This window comes from Diaphorina citri, unplaced genomic scaffold (genome assembly GCF_000475195.1).
Source record: "Diaphorina citri unplaced genomic scaffold, Diaci psyllid genome assembly version 1.1 scaffold1124, whole genome shotgun sequence".
Lineage (NCBI taxonomy): Eukaryota > Metazoa > Arthropoda > Insecta > Hemiptera > Psyllidae > Diaphorina > Diaphorina citri.
Window position 1 is genome coordinate 88,398 of NW_007378553.1, and position 20,314 is coordinate 108,711.

Below are 20,314 nucleotides of genomic sequence, written 5' to 3' on the forward strand. Positions count from 1 at the left end.
AAATCATGTTGCCTAAGTATTATGTATGTTTAGGCAAGTAGGAAAAACTTTACAACTGAAAGTTCAATACCATTCATTTTTTTTTAGTAGGTACTCTAATATCGGGGATTGGGGTGGGGGGTTTATTGTAGACCTGATAGAAGGGGGTTGTTAAGAGATCTGTAGGTATCTATTTCAGCAAGGAAATGGGAATAGGCCCTTGTTACTTAGTAGGAAATGGGTTCATGATTCATGTGGTAGAGGCTCATATTCTGACTTTGTCCTCGACATATTATGACACTACGCATAGTGTATTTGATTTTCGTTGTTTCTGATAGTTAGATACCTAATAAAACGTTTTTTATTTCGTTTATACTTTCTTTAAAACAACATTTTTCATATTTTCATTTATTTGTTCAATATTTACCCTATAAAACTTAAGTTATACGGGTGTGGGAGGGGATCTAACCTAAATATCCGATATCTTGTCATGAGAAAATGTGCTTTCTAAATAAAGAAGTTTTTAGAACCCATGTGCTATTGTACTGAGATGAAAGGGGGGGGGGCAAATAAGTATCAATTAGCAATTTTAGTTCTAAACTGATAGATCTGCAACATTAACTTCCTATGTATCTATGAAGAAGAAAACGGCGACTTATTCCTGAAAGGATTTTGCACTTGTAATTATTTGCATCAGCAAAGCAGAGTCAGAGTCAACCCTACGGTCGATTGACATTGTCTGAAACACGATCACAACTCCACTTGTGGAAATCAAATTTCATATGGGTTCCAATTAATCTCGGTCGATTTGTGTAGACGTACATAGCTTTACTGTTTGGTAACTCTGCGAAAAGTGTAAAATTTGGAGTGAATTCCTTCAGGAGTGAATAAGACATTCCAGACAAAAAGGCAGTTTTGACAAACTTGTTTTCGCCTATTTTGCCTTATAGTAATGTTATCCTTATGCAGAACACTTGAGTATCGCTGCTTTCGGGCAAGTTTCTACTTAGTGGAAAAGTTGTGGTTGTGCTTAGTATGGGGGGTGCACTCAGCCTCGTGAGTACAATGGAGTAGCGCAATGACAACTTTGCCCAATACATAAAATATTGATTATAATCTCCCTGCCCCCCTCTCTTCTCTTTCTGTCTTGGCTTTGGATTACTTAACATTTCCTCCTTCTCTCTCTCTCTCTCTCTCTCATTCTTTTTCTTTCTCTCTTGGTTTTGGCATTACTGTTCTAATTTCCTCCCTGGGGCTGATTTCTGAAAGAGTTGGTGTTGTGTTTTACAGATGAATTTAGCACTTGAATTATTAGCTGAGAATACTGTGGTTCAAATCCCAGCAGCAACATAAAATAATCGACTAAGAAATGACAGTTTGTATCATTTGGTTCAAACATACTTACTGTCGGATCATTGTTTCATCACTTGTAGTTTGTAAAGTACAACACTAGCTCTTTCTGGAGTTGAATTCTAGTCTTCTTCTCTATTCTGTCTGGCTTCACTAACCTCACCCCGCCTTTCTCTCTTACACGCTCTGTTTTTATTAACCCACTATGGTGCCTAGGTGACAGTGCATGGTCCCCCGAGGACTCGACGTATGCCCAGTCCCTGTTCATTAAGCTAGGGGACAAGGCAGAGATCCGCTCGATCGGGACACAGGGACGATATGGGACTAACGAGTATGTGACGGAGTATATGGTTCAGTATTCAGATGAAGGTCTGGCTTGGATTAGTGTTACCAATGAAGATGGTGATATACAGGTAGGTACAGGGATGATATTGGTTACAAATACCGTAAGAACACTAAGACCAGAGTATGGAATTCCCTTTCTTTATAGGGAAATCAACTCACAATTTTTTGGAACATTCAATACCTCCTTGGTAGATCGGAAGAGCGTCGTGATCCCAATCCCAGACATGGTGTTTTATGAGTAAATATTTTTCAGATCAATTGTAACCAAAAGTTACAAAGGTAAGTTGTGTTTGGCACAAACTTTTCAATTAACTTTTCTTCTTTGCTTGCTAAAGTTTTCTAGTTAGAGTAGATGAAATGGAAAGTGATATCAATTTGTAACAAAACTATTTCTAGCTAACAGAACCTAGGTACCTACTAACAAATTTCTTATCATTGTTTACTCATCTTTAACTGGGTGGCTGTGATTTATTTATTCATCCATCTATTTTTTCTCTCTTTTTTTTTTTAATGTGAAAATGCTTTAAATAATTGGTTCAATAACATTAGGTTGTTGGTCTTACCAAGCCTTTGGTAGACTTTTTACGTGCTTTTACTTAACTTGAGATATATATTTGTATGTATGGGTTACATCTTTAACTGGGTGGCTATGATTTATTTATTCATCTATCCATATTTTTTTCTTTTTTAATGTGAAAATGCTTTAAATTGGTTCAATAACATTAGATTGTTGCCCAGACCAAGCCTTTGGTAGACTTTTTACGTGCTTTTACTTAACTTGAGATATCTATTTGTATGTATGGGTTATATCTTGTGTGATGCATATTTGACCAAATTATTATACTGGTACTGATTGATTTTACATTTCAAGAAATAGGCACTTTTTTTCGTCAAAACTTCTGAATGGTTCATCCGATTTTGATGAAATTTGTGATCCATGTCACCTAATGAACATTTAGTTCTGAGCTACAGAATCAAAGACTCTGTATCTTTGTTATGACTTAATTCTAGATGATATTGTTATAGCTTATTCACCCAGTATCTACCGCTAGTTTATATCCAAAGTCTAATGATATAGAAGCTAGGTATTAGGGAGCTATGCTTGGTAGATGGTAGATCTAGATTTCTAAACGTAGACATTGCATGAGTAAACTTCATACTAACAGGGAAATTGCATGCTAAACCATTCTCATTTCCTATTACCCTGCTACTCTGTTCATCGCAGTCTAGCTTGTAGATAGGAACAACTTAGGAGAGGAGGTACGTTAGTGATTTTTTTTTCCTTTTAGGTGGTTCAATACTAGGTAAGGTAGATAACCTACGCCCCAGTGAGTTGTATAAGATTTAATTGTACATAGGAGATAAGATAGTCTGAATTTAGATTATTTAAACAGTTATCATGAGCAGAATGTAGACAGCCTTATATGTATTTCGATTGCTGCCTTTTCCACAATATTATAAAATAGGCTAGACTCTCTCGTATTAAATGTGTGAAAAACTCGATATGAGGGATGATTTTGTTTCAACACTATTTTCTACTCGATTGCCTTATCATCTATTCTCAGGTCTCAGCAACAAGCAACTCACACCGCATCTACTCCTTTGCTTTGTTTATATTCAATATACTTATTCATTTAATGACACGTGAAATCCTGGTCTATCCGGTGAACGGATATAAGAATAATAAGATAATAGAAAGTAATACGGGTGTTTAATAGATACCAATAAGAGGGTCCTGAGCTTGGAGAGATATAGCTAATTATCTATGCTAAGCCGGCTAAGGATCCCCTATGCCTATCTCATATACCTACTTCACATTCACAGTCTACAATAGAAAAACTTGAACAATTTAACACGTGTGTGTTGATAATTATCATAATCCGCGTTTTAAGTTACTTTCTTCCGTTTTGTAAAAGGGGGAATGAAAGTTTGAAGAAGGGTATAACGTGATATAGGGAGGTATTTAGTCTATTAGTAATCTTAGTATTCTAAGTTGCTTAAATTATCAAGATTTAACATTTCCCTTAAGCCACACGAGTTACCTTGGAGGCTGGCACCTTGTAAGCGCTTGGCCGTTGGTTCGATGATTCCCGCCCGGGGCGGATTCTATCCTGAACAATCAAGTAGCCTATTGTCCTTTCAAGGGAGGTATTTAGTCTATTAGTAATCTTAGTATTCTAAGTTGCTTAAATTATCGAGATTTAAGATTTCCCTTAAGCCACACGCTATTGCAGACAAACTAAATGATAAATCCTCGAGTAGAAACTTGAAAATCGCATCATTTGTTCAATCCACTTGGAACTCACTTCCGTCAACTTAGAATTCACTTAAGATGACTTTTCAGTCTCATTCTTTCCGTGTGAGCATCATATGTTCTATTCCATTTCGTTTCAGTTCTATATTGGTGGAGTTCCTAATAAACAGGAAGGTCTCATAGTGAGTCAAAACTTCACCGGGTGTATGGAAAACCTATACATTAACTCTACCAATCTCTTCCAACACATCAAGTATGCATATGATAGTGAGGACTATTGGTTAATGCAGAAATACTACAAGGTCAACACCATCAGTAATTGTCCGGTAAGATATGAATTAATCCTTCTACTTTACTGTTTAATAACTTGGATTATTCCCGGGACAAAGTAGATAATCCGATACGATTAACCATAAACAAACTGATGAGTTGATTTTAAACTATGGATGAAGATAAATGAATTAGATTGCTTGGGTCTAGGACCAAAATCAGAATTAAACTCGGTTCAACTTGAACTCTTGCATTAAGCAATCAGATTGGTTGATTTCAAATTTTCCAACCAATCAGATTGGTTATAGCTCATTGTTAGTGAAAATAAACCTACATTTCAATCAGATTTATTCATAATTTTTTACCTAAATACAATAGTTCTATTTCTGCCAACTTTTATCAAAACCGGTCTAACTGTGCGAGAGCTATGCTGAAACAAACATATCTATTGCAGACAAACTAAATCATAAATCCTCGAGTAGAAACTTGAAAATCGCATCATTTGTTCAATCCACTTGGACCTCACTTCCATCAACTTAGAATTCACTCAAGATGACTTTTCAGTCTTTCTTTCCGTGTGAGCATCGTATGTTCTATTCCATTTTGTTTCAGTTCTATATTGGTGGAGTTCCTAATAAACAGGAAGGTCTCATAGTGAGTCAAAACTTCACCGGGTGTATGGAAAACCTATACATCTCAGCCTTGAACAGGATGTTGAATTTCAATTTACTGCAGCCCTGTCGCGGTAGCTACGTTCATGTTATGTTCTTCCGCATAACTCTTGTTCATGTTTGGATTTCAGTATCGGAGAATCTGTTTTTCAACGGGAGTTCGTTGGTGCGTTGGAATCTGCGTGAGTGGCCTATAGCAGCCGCTAGGGAGAGTATTCGGTTCCGACTGAAGACCAATGTAGATAATGGTGTCCTCATGTATTCTAGAGGCACTCAGGGGGACTACTTCGCTCTACAGCTAAGAGACAATCGATTGCTTCTCAATTTAGATCTTGGTAAGTAACATTGAATCTTCTTTTCCTTCAAACCTTTCCCCATGTTCAGACGGATTCAGCGATTTTCGTCAGCCTCTCAGTTAGCCCTGGGGTGATTATTTTGGGATGATATTTGATTTTGGGTATATATTTTTTTTTTTTTAAAGTGGATGCTCTTCGAACTCAACCTTTGCTATTTCTTTAGCAAAGGAAATTCCCTATTTAAAATCCCCCAGCCAGACTGGTCAGTACTGTAGGTATTAAATACAAGTTTTTTTTTTTTTTTTATATCGGAAGCCTGGTTCCTATGCTAGACTCAAGGGTTATGAAACTAATGTACTATGTTCTATTATTTCAGGAACCCCCTATAGTACCAGTAACATTTACCACACCTGGTTCCTATGCTAGACTCAAGGGTTATGAAACTAATGTACTATGTTCTATTATTTCAGGAACCCCCTATAGTACCAGTAACATTTACCACACCTGGTTCCTATGCTAGACTCAAGGGTTATGAAACTAATGTACTATGTTCTATTATTTCAGGAACCCCCTATAGTACCAGTAACATTTACCACACCTGGTTCCTATGCTAGACTCAAGGGTTATGAAACTAATGTACTATGTTCTATTATTTCAGGAACCCCCTATAGTACCAGTAACATTTACCACACCTGGTTCCTATGCTAGACTCAAGGGTTATGAAACTAATGTACTATGTTCTATTATTTCAGGAACCCCCTATAGTACCAGTAACATTTACCACACCTGGTTCCTATGCTAGACTCAAGGGTTATGAAACTAATGTACTATGTTCTATTATTTCAGGAACCCCCTATAGTACCAGTAACATTTACCACACCTGGTTCCTATGCTAGACTCAAGGGTTATGAAACTAATGTACTATGTTCTATTATTTCAGGAACCCCCTATAGTACCAGTAACATTTACCACACCTGGTTCCTATGCTAGACTCAAGGGTTATGAAACTAATGTACTATGTTCTATTATTTCAGGAACCCCCTATAGTACCAGTAACATTTACCACACCTGGTTCCTATGCTAGACTCAAGGGTTATGAAACTAATGTACTATGTTCTATTATTTCAGGAACCCCCTATAGTACCAGTAACATTTACCACACCTGGTTCCTATGCTAGACTCAAGGGTTATGAAACTAATGTACTATGTTCTATTATTTCAGGAACCCCCTATAGTACCAGTAACATTTACCACACCTGGTTCCTATGCTAGACTCAAGGGTTATGAAACTAATGTACTATGTTCTATTATTTCAGGAACCCCCTATAGTACCAGTAACATTTACCACACCTGGTTCCTATGCTAGACTCAAGGGTTATGAAACTAATGTACTATGTTCTATTATTTCAGGAACCCCCTATAGTACCAGTAACATTTACCACACCTGGTTCCTATGCTAGACTCAAGGGTTATGAAACTAATGTACTGTGTTCTATTATTTCAGGAACCCCCTATAGTACCAGTAACATTTACCACACCTGGTTCCTATGCTAGACTCAAGGGTTATGAAACTAATGTACTGTGTTCTATTATTTCAGGAACCCCCTATAGTACCAGTAACATTTACCACACCTGGTTCCTATGCTAGACTCAAGGGTTATGAAACTAATGTACTGTGTTCTATTATTTCAGGAACCCCCTATAGTACCAGTAACATTTACCACACCTGGTTCCTATGCTAGACTCAAGGGTTATGAAACTAATGTACTATGTTCTATTATTTCAGGAACCCCCTATAGTACCAGTAACATTTACCACACCTGGTTCCTATGCTAGACTCAAGGGTTATGAAGGCATGAAACAAATGAATGTTACCTTCTCATTCAGAACATATGAAAACAATGGACTTCTTGTATTCCACAAATTCTTATCCGAAGGACATGTCAAACTGTATCTGGAAGAGGTGAGACTTTTTTTCCCAAGAGTTTTGATAGATTGAACTGTAACTGTCATATCGTCCCGAAACCGAAGAGAGAAGGAGGGGCAGGAAGACGGGATATATATATTGATAATTTACCTATATAATGTGTATGGCTGATATTAATTGCTAAATGTGTAATAAATAAATAAATAATTTTTTAGGGATGTTTGTATTTGTTAGTACATTTAATTTTAGATTAAGAAAAGAATTATTCATATTTTATAGCAAATATTTACCTAGACAGAACTTGAACTATCTATCGAGTACTGGATACCTACAGAATTTCACCAAAGAAGGCCTGGTAACGATCTTGCTGGTCATGAAGAAGGTTCCGGGTTCGATTTTCTGAGTCAACAATAAATTTGCTCTCAATAAAAAAAAAGCTTGTATATGAAGTGCATAGTATTTATTATCATTTACCTACTCAGTTTTAATAATAATTTATTGTATTATTTTCTCTTGTCCCAGGGTAAAATCAAAGTGGAAATCGTGACGAGTGGAAAATTATTTCATTTTCATTTTTCAAACATAGCAAAAGGTGCTCTCATTTATTTTTATATATGTAATTACAATAAACAAGAATACCTATATTATTTTTTATGGCTGATGTTAATTGCTAAATGTATAATAAATAAATAAATATTTTTTTTAGGGATGTTTGTATTTGTTAGTATATTTAATTTTAGACTTTCTTGTCCATAAATTTTTGTTTGTATAAATGAAGTGGGTACTATATCCAAATTTTTAGGTACTCGTAAGTTAAGAAAAGAATTAGTCATATTTTATCAGTTAGCAAAAATTTAGACAGAACTTGAACTATCTATCGAGCACTGGATACCTACAGAATTTCACCAATGAAGGCCTGGTAACGATCTTGCTGGTCATGAAGAAGGTTCCGGGTTCGATTTTCTGAGTCAGCAATAAATTTGCTCTCAATAAAAAAAAGCTTGTATATTAAGTGCATAGTATTTATTATCGTTTACCTACTCAGTTTTAATAATAATTTATTGTATTATTTTCTCTTGTCCCAGGGTAAAATCAAAGTGGAAATCGTGACGAGTGGAAATCCGAAAGCTCTCCTGAACAACTTTGATGATTCATTCAATGATGGCAAATGGCATACTGTGATTCTAACACTAAACACTAATCTACTTATACTCAATGTAGACGGTAGAGCTATGAAAACTACAAGGTTATTGACCTTTACTACTGGAGGCATCTACATGATAGCCGGTAAGTCTCGAAATTGAAGAGAGAAGGTAGGCGAAATAGGAGAAAGCCAGCCGTTCCAAGAACGAATCTTATCTCTTTAGGATAACGTTTGCCCCGGCCGGGAACCCGGGCCCTAGCGCTTACTAGATAGGCGTGCTACTTTGACAGCATGGAAACTTTTACTGTTGTCAGATTCCCAAATAAATAAGGATAAAATGACCTCAGCTGTGATGGAACCCGAGCCCTCCTGTTTATGAGGCGATGTTATTGTATTGTGTGTTGGTTTATTTCAGGTGGAGTTACTGGCACAGGGTTTGTAGGCTGCATGAGAATGATCACGGTAGATGGAAACTATCGACTGCCCACAGATTGGAAAGATAACGTAAGTGTTGAATTACTGATTATTATGTAGAGGTTTGGTAGGGGGAGGTCTGAGGAACAGCTCAAAATAGAAACATGTTAGAATTAATTCTTATTGGTATATGTTTTTTTTTTTCTTTATTTTATTTTATTTACTAACTAGCCGAATTCCGTTGCTTCGCTCTGGAATTCCGCTAGTTCATCCTGAGGCATGGCCGAACATGTAGAAAATAACTTGTAGAAAATAAAGATACGGTAGCGCTGCGCGCTCCCTATTAGCTGCATAGTTATCAAACTAAAAATGTCACTCATCCATTTAGTGATCTTGCTCGGCGTAGCTTATCAAAAACGAACCGGAAAATCAAGCGCGCCGGGAGGCGCGCGAACGTCAAGAGTTCGCAGCACCGCCCGGCCTATATTAACACGAAACAGAATTTCATCTGTAACAATGGAGGTCTTACAGCTCAAAATTCACCTGCAAATACATGTTAGAATTCATTCTTATTGGTATATGTTTTTTTATTTATTTATTTATTTATTTTTTTAATTTACTAACTAGCCGAATTCGGTCGCTTCGCTCCGGAATTCCGCTAGTTCATCCTGAGGCATGGCCGAACTTGTAGAAAATAACAAAAAATACGGTCGCGCTGCACGCTCCCTATTAGCTGCATAGTTATCAAACTAAAAATGTCACTCATCCATTTAGTGGTCTTGCTCGGCGTAGCTTAACTAAAACGAACTGGAAAATAGCCTATAACCTTCACGGGAGTGCAATCAATAAGTTGACAAAGTTTCATAGCAATCGGATGAGCGGTTTGGCCAGGCATAAAGTTCGAACAAACACACACACAAACAAGTATTTATATTAGATTACAATTCATTCACAAGCATTCATTTTATCATTCAATAGTGACAGTAGATAGATAGAGGGAACTATAACAACGGAGGTCTTATAAGAAAGGAGGACAGAATAGGAGAAAGCCAGCTGTTCCGAGAACGAATCTTATCTGTTGAGAAAAATGTTCACTCCGGCCGGGGGTCGAACCGCTTTCAAGGTAGGTCGAAGCGGTATGTTGCGTTACCTTCCAATCTAGTTTGTCTTATCGTCCCAAACTGAAGAAAGGAGGACAGAATGGGAGAAAGCCAACCGTTCCGAGAACGAATCTTAAATGTTGAGAAAAATGTTCACTCCGGCCGGGGGTCGAACCGCTTTCAAGGTAGGTCGAAGCGGTATGTTGCGTTACCTTCCAATCTAGTTCTTTTTGATATCTTCCAAAGTTAGAATGGCTTGATTTCTCTTAACTGACCATTATGATTAATGAATATTTCAGGAATATTGCTGTAAGGATCAAGTTGTGTTCGACGCATGTCAGATGATAGATAGATGTAATCCCAACCCATGTGAGCATGGAGGTACTTGTAAACAGAACTCGGCTGAATTCACATGCGATTGTACCGCCTCTGGTGAGTCATTTTCAATGAATTATTAATTTAATTTATTATTATTATTATTATTTTCCTAATTTTTATAACAGTTTGTGCAGTTGCAGAGTCATTGGATTGATATGAGTGCAGTTCAAAATCCTGCTGCGACAAAAAATACTATATTCTAATAAATCCCGAAGTTGAAAACTGAAAACCTCTTGAAAATTTATTTACTTGTGAACTATTGTTTGTTTCAGGTTACTCTGGCGCTGTATGTCATACCTCATTGAATCCTCTATCATGTGAGGCGTATCGTAATGTTAACTCAGTAGGAACTCATTCTAATATTCATATTGATGTGGATGGTAGTGGTCCACTCAAACCTTTCCCAGTCACCTGCGAATTCTATGGTAAGACCTTTTCTCCACTCGTAGAAGTAGAAGCTTAACCTATCCTTTAGGGCTAAAGGATGGGTAATACAGCCCTAAAGGATCTAAGTAAAACAGCCCTAAAGGAACACCTAAGCCTCGGAATATCACCTCTTTCCTCATTTATACTGCTAGGATGAGATTGAAAGGTACCTCTGTTTACAAGATATCGCTTGCAATAGAAATACATATCTAACACATTTGCATTATGATTGCAGCGGACGGTCGTTCTATCACAATCCTACATCATTCTAATGAGGGCTTTTTGTATCACCTCTTTCCTCATTTATACTGTTAGGATGAGATTGAAAGGTACCTCTGTTTACAAGATATCGCTTAATGCTTGCAATAGAAATACATATCTAACACATTTGCAAGCTTAACCTATCCTTTAGGGCTAAAGGATGGGTAATACAGCCCTAAAGGATCTAAGTAAAACAGCCCTAAAGGAACACCTAAGACCTAAGCCTCGGAATATCACCTCTTTCCTCATTTATACTGCTAGGATGAGATTGAAAGATACCTCTGTTTACAAGATATCGCTTACAATAGAAATACATATCTAACACATTTGCATTATGATTGCAGCGGACGGTCGTTCTATCACAATCCTACATCATTCTAATGAGGAAACAACACAAGTAGATGGGTTCCAGGAAGCAGGTAGCTTCTCTCAGGATATTCAATATGAAGCAGATCTCAGACAAATAGAGGCCCTGGTCAACAGATCAGCATCCTGTACTCAACGCCTCCAGTACAGATGTAGACAATCCAGACTATTCAACTCTCCTTGTAAGTAATACGAAAATAAATACTCGTCGCGGGGGAAAAAATCCCATCAGCCAAAAATATAGTCCCTTCTTTTGTCCACCATAACTTCAAAAAGTTCGATTTCGATGAAATTTGGCATTTTTTCTTAGATTTTTGGATTGATCAGCCTATGAAGGCCAGGTAGGAGCACTTTTTCCGAGTTTTACAGTCCACTGAACCACAAAAAAGTTTCCATGAAGTACAATTAAATTTGAAATTGAATGAAAAAGACACGTGACTTTCGATTTTACAATATTTAATGAAAACTTATTCAAGCGTATCTATTAATTAAATTTCATGAATCAAAGTTTCTCCTATGTTGATGTATTTATTATAATTTATAATGCAATAATTTATTAATCTTGTGTTACTTTGTTAATTTCCTCAGCTGTGGAGAATGATTTTCATCCGTTTGCATGGTGGGTGTCCCGTAACAATCACAAGATGGACTACTGGGGTGGCTCTGTGTTTGGGACGAGGAAGTGTGAGTGTGGTATCCTGGGTACTTGTATCGACCCGACCAAGTGGTGCAACTGTGATGCAGGTCAGTAGAACACATTTCTAATAGCATGAAAGAAAAAATAAATAAATAATAATAGAAATAATCGTAAGGAAATGAAATATACGAAAAATATTCATTGAATCAACAGCAAACAACATTGTCCACTTCTGTGGCCGAGTAGTCGAGTGCACTGACTCTCACTCAGGAGGTCCTGGGTTCGAACCCCCAATCCTCAACCAGGACGAACATTTCTGATCAATTTTATTCCGTTCTCGGAAAGAGGTTAAAGAGTGAGTGTCTAATCTTGACTGTTACCCACCGCAAATAATCGCGACTACCGCGCCGCGCATCGTGTTAACAGGGCCTATCGTGCATCGTATTAAAAGAGCCTAACGTGCATCGTATCAAAAGGGCCTATCAGATCATGCGCCATCACAACAACGCAGATCGCGTTCAGTCTTTATCAACCGCCATGAGAGACACCTGTTCTGAAAGTTATCGTGAGTTGTTCTATCATTTTATTTAAACTTCCATCTTATCTAAACTCAGTTTTGTGGTAAATTTGTGTCCTGAAAGCTACCCCACAGGCTCCAACAATACCTACTCTGTGTATGTATATCAATTTATATTATACCTACCCATTCTGTGTGTTATTCCAAAAACCACTGTTCATAGTAGTGTTATTATTTCTCCCTCCCTCTCTCTCTCCCTCTTCCCCTCTCTCTCAATTTTCAGATTTTTCGCTAGCTCTCTCTCTCTCTCTCTCTCTCTCTTTTTTCTCTCTCTCCCTTACTCTCACTCTATCTCTCTTCCTCTTGTTCTCTCACATTCCTCTTCCCTCCGATTTTCTTTCTTTTTTATGTTTTCCCTCTCTCTCTCTCTCTCTCTCTCTCTCTCTCTCTCTCTCTCTCTCCCTTATATATTCTCTCTCCCTCTCATATTTCATTGTTCAACCTTAGGTATGGTAGGTAAGCACATAGAAATTTCTAGCTTTAAGCATAGGTACTGTGCACAAGCAAACTTGTTAATCTACATCTAGAACCAAATTTAACTTGTCAACCTAGTATCAAATTTTCTTTCAATTTTTGGCTTGTAAACATAACCAAGGTTTGTACTTTTCAAAAAACCCTTTTCAAATATTTTCAATATTTTGTGACTTTTTACCTTGAATTTATTTGGCATTTGTAACCTTGAACTACCTTATCAGTTCAATTCTGGTTTATCATATTTAATCTAATTATTTGAACTACCTTATCAGTTCTTATAATCTTTATTATCATTTCTGAACTACCTTATCAGTTCTTATAATCTTTATCAAATCATCTGGTGTAAAAAGTTTTAGTTTGTTTTTTATCACTTATCTTGAGACAAAACTTAACTGTTAAACTTTTTATGTAATCTAGTGGAAAATAATCTTTTATATTGGAATTGATTATCTTTTTATCATTTCTTAACTTTTGTCGATGGAACTTGGTTGCTCCGTAGACAAGCCGAGGCTTTAACTGTGTAATCTCAAAACATTGCTATCTTATCATAGCTTTTGTGTTGTATTATCTTGGTCAATTATCAAAGCTCATTTATCTGCTTTCTTAGTAAAACTTATTTTCTTTTTTTTAGGAAAAAGTTTGTCTTTTGGTTTATCAATTTTTATCCATATAGGTAGGTACTGTAGGTAGTAGGTACCTGCATATATTCAGGCTTTTGGTTTATTTTTCTCTCAAATTTATCTGAGATTATCTAATTATCAAATTTATCTGAAATTATCTGGTTCAGTGAATTAAAATAAAATACTTTATCTGATTTTATTTTTAAATAATCATAATCATGTTATTTTGAATTTTGTCAATAATTTTTCTTGAAACTCATTCAAGTTAATTTTTTTATTAAGTATCTAGTGTAAATAATTTTTATCATTATCAATTGTGTTTATCAAAGTGTACCATCAGTATGGATTTCAATTTTCTATTTTATCATTATGTGTTGCAACCATCATGAACTTTCTGTATTTGGGTAAGTTGTTTGTAAAACCTACCTTATCAGGTTTTATCTTTCATATTTTGCTTTTGGGTTCATTGTGCTGGATCATGGCTCCGACCTTATCAGAGCAGCTTTCCACAGCGGTAAAAAACCGGGAAAGGTATTTTCAACGAGTACAACTTTGCTTTGATTTAATCAAAACTCCACACCAGGAAGCCACTTTTCTAGCAAGGTGTAATCAGATCAAGGATACCTTTAATAAATTCGAAGAGGTGAATAATATTATCAATTCCTTGAATCCTCAAGTATCTGATGATGAGGTAGTAGACACTCTTCAGGTGGTAAAGTCTTTTGATGAACTATACTTTGCCATACGTGCTCATGAGGCTGCCATTAAGGCAAGGATTGAGCAAGCCAGAGCTAATGCTGCTGCTTCAGCACAACCTGCTACACCTGAACCACAAGCATCCAAAATCAAACTACCCACAATAGTGGTTCCCAATTTTGATGGAAATGAAACTAATGTACTATGTTCTATTATTTCAGGAACCCCCTATAGTACCAGTAACATTTACCACACCTGGTTCCTATGCTAGACTCAAGGGTTATGAAACTAATGTACTATGTTCTATTATTTCAGGAACCCCCTATAGTACCAGTAACATTTACCACACCTGGTTCCTATGCTAGACTCAAGGGTTATGAAACTAATGTACTATGTTCTATTATTTCAGGAACCCCCTATAGTACCAGTAACATTTACCACACCTGGTTCCTATGCTAGACTCAAGGGTTATGAAACTAATGTACTATGTTCTATTATTTCAGGAACCCCCTATAGTACCAGTAACATTTACCACACCTGGTTCCTATGCTAGACTCAAGGGTTATGAAACTAATGTACTATGTTCTATTATTTCAGGAACCCCCTATAGTACCAGTAACATTTACCACACCTGGTTCCTATGCTAGACTCAAGGGTTATGAAACTAATGTACTATGTTCTATTATTTCAGGAACCCCCTATAGTACCAGTAACATTTACCACACCTGGTTCCTATGCTAGACTCAAGGGTTATGAAACTAATGTACTATGTTCTATTATTTCAGGAACCCCCTATAGTACCAGTAACATTTACCACACCTGGTTCCTATGCTAGACTCAAGGGTTATGAAACTAATGTACTATGTTCTATTATTTCAGGAACCCCCTATAGTACCAGTAACATTTACCACACCTGGTTCCTATGCTAGACTCAAGGGTTATGAAACTAATGTACTATGTTCTATTATTTCAGGAACCCCCTATAGTACCAGTAACATTTACCACACCTGGTTCCTATGCTAGACTCAAGGGTTATGAAACTAATGTACTATGTTCTATTATTTCAGGAACCCCCTATAGTACCAGTAACATTTACCACACCTGGTTCCTATGCTAGACTCAAGGGTTATGAAACTAATGTACTATGTTCTATTATTTCAGGAACCCCCTATAGTACCAGTAACATTTACCACACCTGGTTCCTATGCTAGACTCAAGGGTTATGAAACTAATGTACTATGTTCTATTATTTCAGGAACCCCCTATAGTACCAGTAACATTTACCACACCTGGTTCCTATGCTAGACTCAAGGGTTATGAAACTAATGTACTATGTTCTATTATTTCAGGAACCCCCTATAGTACCAGTAACATTTACCACACCTGGTTCCTATGCTAGACTCAAGGGTTATGAAACTAATGTACTATGTTCTATTATTTCAGGAACCCCCTATAGTACCAGTAACATTTACCACACCTGGTTCCTATGCTAGACTCAAGGGTTATGAAACTAATGTACTATGTTCTATTATTTCAGGAACCCCCTATAGTACCAGTAACATTTACCACACCTGGTTCCTATGCTAGACTCAAGGGTTATGAAACTAATGTACTATGTTCTATTATTTCAGGAACCCCCTATAGTACCAGTAACATTTACCACACCTGGTTCCTATGCTAGACTCAAGGGTTATGAAACTAATGTACTATGTTCTATTATTTCAGGAACCCCCTATAGTACCAGTAACATTTACCACACCTGGTTCCTATGCTAGACTCAAGGGTTATGAAACTAATGTACTATGTTCTATTATTTCAGGAACCCCCTATAGTACCAGTAACATTTACCACACCTGGTTCCTATGCTAGACTCAAGGGTTATGAAACTAATGTACTATGTTCTATTATTTCAGGAACCCCCTATAGTACCAGTAACATTTACCACACCTGGTTCCTATGCTAGACTCAAGGGTTATGAAACTAATGTACTATGTTCTATTATTTCAGGAACCCCCTATAGTACCAGTAACATTTACCACACCTGGTTCCTATGCTAGACTCAAGGGTTATGAAACTAATGTACTATGTTCTATTATTTCAGGAACCCCCTATAGTACCAGTAACATTTACCACACCTGGTTCCTATGCTAGACTCAAGGGTTATGAAACTAATGTACTATGTTCTATTATTTCAGGAACCCCCTATAGTACCAGTAACATTTACCACACCTGGTTCCTATGCTAGACTCAAGGGTTATGAAACTAATGTACTATGTTCTATTATTTCAGGAACCCCCTATAGTACCAGTAACATTTACCACACCTGGTTCCTATGCTAGACTCAAGGGTTATGAAACTAATGTACTATGTTCTATTATTTCAGGAACCCCCTATAGTACCAGTAACATTTACCACACCTGGTTCCTATGCTAGACTCAAGGGTTATGAAACTAATGTACTATGTTCTATTATTTCAGGAACCCCCTATAGTACCAGTAACATTTACCACACCTGGTTCCTATGCTAGACTCAAGGGTTATGAAACTAATGTACTATGTTCTATTATTTCAGGAACCCCCTATAGTACCAGTAACATTTACCACACCTGGTTCCTATGCTAGACTCAAGGGTTATGAAACTAATGTACTATGTTCTATTATTTCAGGAACCCCCTATAGTACCAGTAACATTTACCACACCTGGTTCCTATGCTAGACTCAAGGGTTATGAAACTAATGTACTATGTTCTATTATTTCAGGAACCCCCTATAGTACCAGTAACATTTACCACACCTGGTTCCTATGCTAGACTCAAGGGTTATGAAACTAATGTACTATGTTCTATTATTTCAGGAACCCCCTATAGTACCAGTAACATTTACCACACCTGGTTCCTATGCTAGACTCAAGGGTTATGAAACTAATGTACTATGTTCTATTATTTCAGGAACCCCCTATAGTACCAGTAACATTTACCACACCTGGTTCCTATGCTAGACTCAAGGGTTATGAAACTAATGTACTATGTTCTATTATTTCAGGAACCCCCTATAGTACCAGTAACATTTACCACACCTGGTTCCTATGCTAGACTCAAGGGTTATGAAACTAATGTACTATGTTCTATTATTTCAGGAACCCCCTATAGTACCAGTAACATTTACCACACCTGGTTCCTATGCTAGACTCAAGGGTTATGAAACTAATGTACTATGTTCTATTATTTCAGGAACCCCCTATAGTACCAGTAACATTTACCACACCTGGTTCCTATGCTAGACTCAAGGGTTATGAAACTAATGTACTATGTTCTATTATTTCAGGAACCCCCTATAGTACCAGTAACATTTACCACACCTGGTTCCTATGCTAGACTCAAGGGTTATGAAACTAATGTACTATGTTCTATTATTTCAGGAACCCCCTATAGTACCAGTAACATTTACCACACCTGGTTCCTATGCTAGACTCAAGGGTTATGAAGGCATGAAACAAATGAATGTTACCTTCTCATTCAGAACATATGAAAACAATGGACTTCTTGTATTCCACAAATTCTTATCCGAAGGACATGTCAAACTGTATCTGGAAGAGGTGAGTTAAGAAAAGAATTATTCATATTTTATAGCAAATATTTACCTAGACAGAACTTGAACTATCTATCGAGTACTGGATACCTACAGAATTTCACCAAAGAAGGCCTGGTAACGATCTTGCTGGTCATGAAGAAGGTTCCGGGTTCGATTTTCTGAGTCAGCAAATAATTTGCTCTCAATAAAAAAAGCTTGTATATTAAGTGCATAGTATTTATTATCATTTACCTACTCAGTTTTAATAATAATTTATTGTATTATTTTCTCTTGTCCCAGGGTAAAATCAAAGTGGAAATCGTGACGAGTGGAAATCCGAAAGCTCTCCTGAACAACTTTGATGATTCATTCAATGATGGCAAATGGCATACTGTGATTCTAACACTAAACACTAATCTACTTATACTCAATGTAGACGGTAGAGCTATGAAAACTACAAGGTTATTGACCTTTACTACTGGAGGCATCTACATGATAGCCGGTAAGTCTCGAAATTGAAGAGAGAAGGTAGGCGAAATAGGAGAAAGCCAGCCGTTCCAAGAACGAATCTTATCTCTTTAGGATAACGTTTGCCCCGGCCGGGAACCCGGGCCCTAGCGCTTACTAGATAGGCGTGCTACTTTGACAGCATGGAAACTTTTACTGTTGTCAGATTCCCAAATAAATAAGGATAAAATGACCTCAGCTGTGATGGAACCCGAGCCCTCCTGTTTATGAGGCGATGTTATTGTATTGTGTGTTGGTTTATTTCAGGTGGAGTTACTGGCACAGGGTTTGTAGGCTGCATGAGAATGATCACGGTAGATGGAAACTATCGACTGCCCACAGATTGGAAAGATAACGTAAGTGTTGAATTACTGATTATTATGTAGAGGTTTGGTAGGGGGAGGTCTGAGGAACAGCTCAAAATAGAAACATGTTAGAATTAATTCTTATTGGTATATGTTTTTTTTTTTCTTTATTTTATTTTATTTACTAACTAGCCGAATTCCGTTGCTTCGCTCTGGAATTCCGCTAGTTCATCCTGAGGCATGGCCGAACATGTAGAAAATAACTTGTAGAAAATAAAGATACGGTAGCGCTGCGCGCTCCCTATTAGCTGCATAGTTATCAAACTAAAAATGTCACTCATCCATTTAGTGATCTTGCTCGGCGTAGCTTATCAAAAACGAACCGGAAAATCAAGCGCGCCGGGAGGCGCGCGAACGTCAAGAGTTCGCAGCACCGCCCGGCCTATATTAACACGAAACAGAATTTCATCGTTTTTCGGCATTTTCATGTCTTATCGTCCCAAACTGAAGAAAGGAGGACAGAATGGGAGAAAGCCAACCGTTCCGAGAACGAATCTTAAATGTTGAGAAAAATGTTCACTCCGGCCGGGGGTCGAACCGCTTTCAAGGTAGGTCGAAGCGGTATGTTGCGTTACCTTCCAATCTAGTTCTTTTTGATATCTTCCAAAGTTAGAATGGCTTGATTTCTCTCAACTGACCATTATGATTAATGAATATTTCAGGAATATTGCTGTAAGGATCAAGTTGTGTTCGACGCATGTCAGATGATAGATAGATGTAATCCCAACCCATGTGAGCATGGAGGTACTTGTAAACAGAACTCGGCTGAATTCACATGCGATTGTACTGCCTCTGGTGAGTCATTTTCAATGAATTATTAATTTAATTTACTATTATTATTATTTTCCTAATTTTTATAACAGTTTGTGCAGTTGCAGAGTCATTGGATTGATATGAGTGCAGTTCAAAATAAATAATTGGGTCAGAAGAACACTATTTGTATGTATTGTAAGATTGAGTTCTATTCTAATGTTCCAAGCCCAAAAACCAAAACCAAATGTCAGCCCAAAGCAATCACCCTAGTTAGGGCTGATTAAGAGGCTGACGAAAAACGCCGACCCCGTCTGTACACGGGAAAAGGCGAAGAAAAAGAAGATTGAGTTATATTCTAATAAATCCCCGAAGTTGAAAACTGAAAACCTCTTGAAAATTTATTTACTTGTGAACTATTGTTTGTTTCAGGTTACTCTGGCGCTGTATGTCATACCTCATTGAATCCTCTATCATGTGAGGCGTATCGTAATGTTAACTCAGTAGGAACTCATTCTAATATTCATATTGATGTGGATGGTAGTGGTCCACTCAAACCTTTCCCAGTCACCTGCGAATTCTATGGTAAGACCTTTTCTCCTCTCGTAGAAGCTTAATCTATCCTTTCGCCCTAAAGGATAGGTAATACAGCCCTAAAGGATCTAAGTAAAACAGCCCTAAAGGAACACCTAAGCCTCGGAATGTCACCTCTTTCCTCATTTATACTGCTAGGATGAGATTGAAAGGTACCTCTGTTTACAAGATATCGCTTAATGCTTGCAATAGAAATACATATCTAACACATTTGCTAGACACAGGTATAACTTATAGGACTCCTCTTCGGATGACGAAGGACCTTGGGGTAGATGAACACACAACAAAGGAGTAATTTACTCACATCCTAACACTATCTCTGCTGGCAGGGCACGTTAGTATTT

At 37.2% G+C, this 20,314-nt stretch overlaps 2 protein-coding genes across 2 annotated transcripts in view; both read left to right on the forward strand.

The window, feature by feature from the left end:
* LOC103514338 (neurexin-4) overlaps positions 1–20,314 on the forward strand; it is a 40,877-nt gene that overhangs the window by 14,584 nt on the left and 5,979 nt on the right. The window contains exons 12-20 of the mRNA XM_026827339.1: positions 1,546–1,742; positions 4,069–4,254; positions 6,952–7,128; positions 8,178–8,379; positions 8,652–8,740; positions 10,050–10,182; positions 10,401–10,553; positions 11,160–11,363; positions 11,770–11,925. Coding sequence (XP_026683140.1) covers positions 1,546–1,742; positions 4,069–4,254; positions 6,952–7,128; positions 8,178–8,379; positions 8,652–8,740; positions 10,050–10,182; positions 10,401–10,553; positions 11,160–11,363; positions 11,770–11,925 — 1,497 coding nt within the window. The remainder of the gene's footprint in view (positions 1–1,545; positions 1,743–4,068; positions 4,255–6,951; positions 7,129–8,177; positions 8,380–8,651; positions 8,741–10,049; positions 10,183–10,400; positions 10,554–11,159; positions 11,364–11,769; positions 11,926–20,314) is intronic.
* On the forward strand, positions 17,504–20,008 carry LOC113469540 (neurexin-4-like). Its single transcript, XM_026827344.1, has 5 exons — positions 17,504–17,779; positions 18,055–18,256; positions 18,529–18,617; positions 19,289–19,421; positions 19,809–20,008. The coding sequence occupies exons 1-5, from the start codon at positions 17,552–17,554 to the stop codon at positions 19,991–19,993; spliced, it is 837 nt and encodes a 278-aa protein (XP_026683145.1). The 5' UTR covers positions 17,504–17,551; the 3' UTR covers positions 19,994–20,008.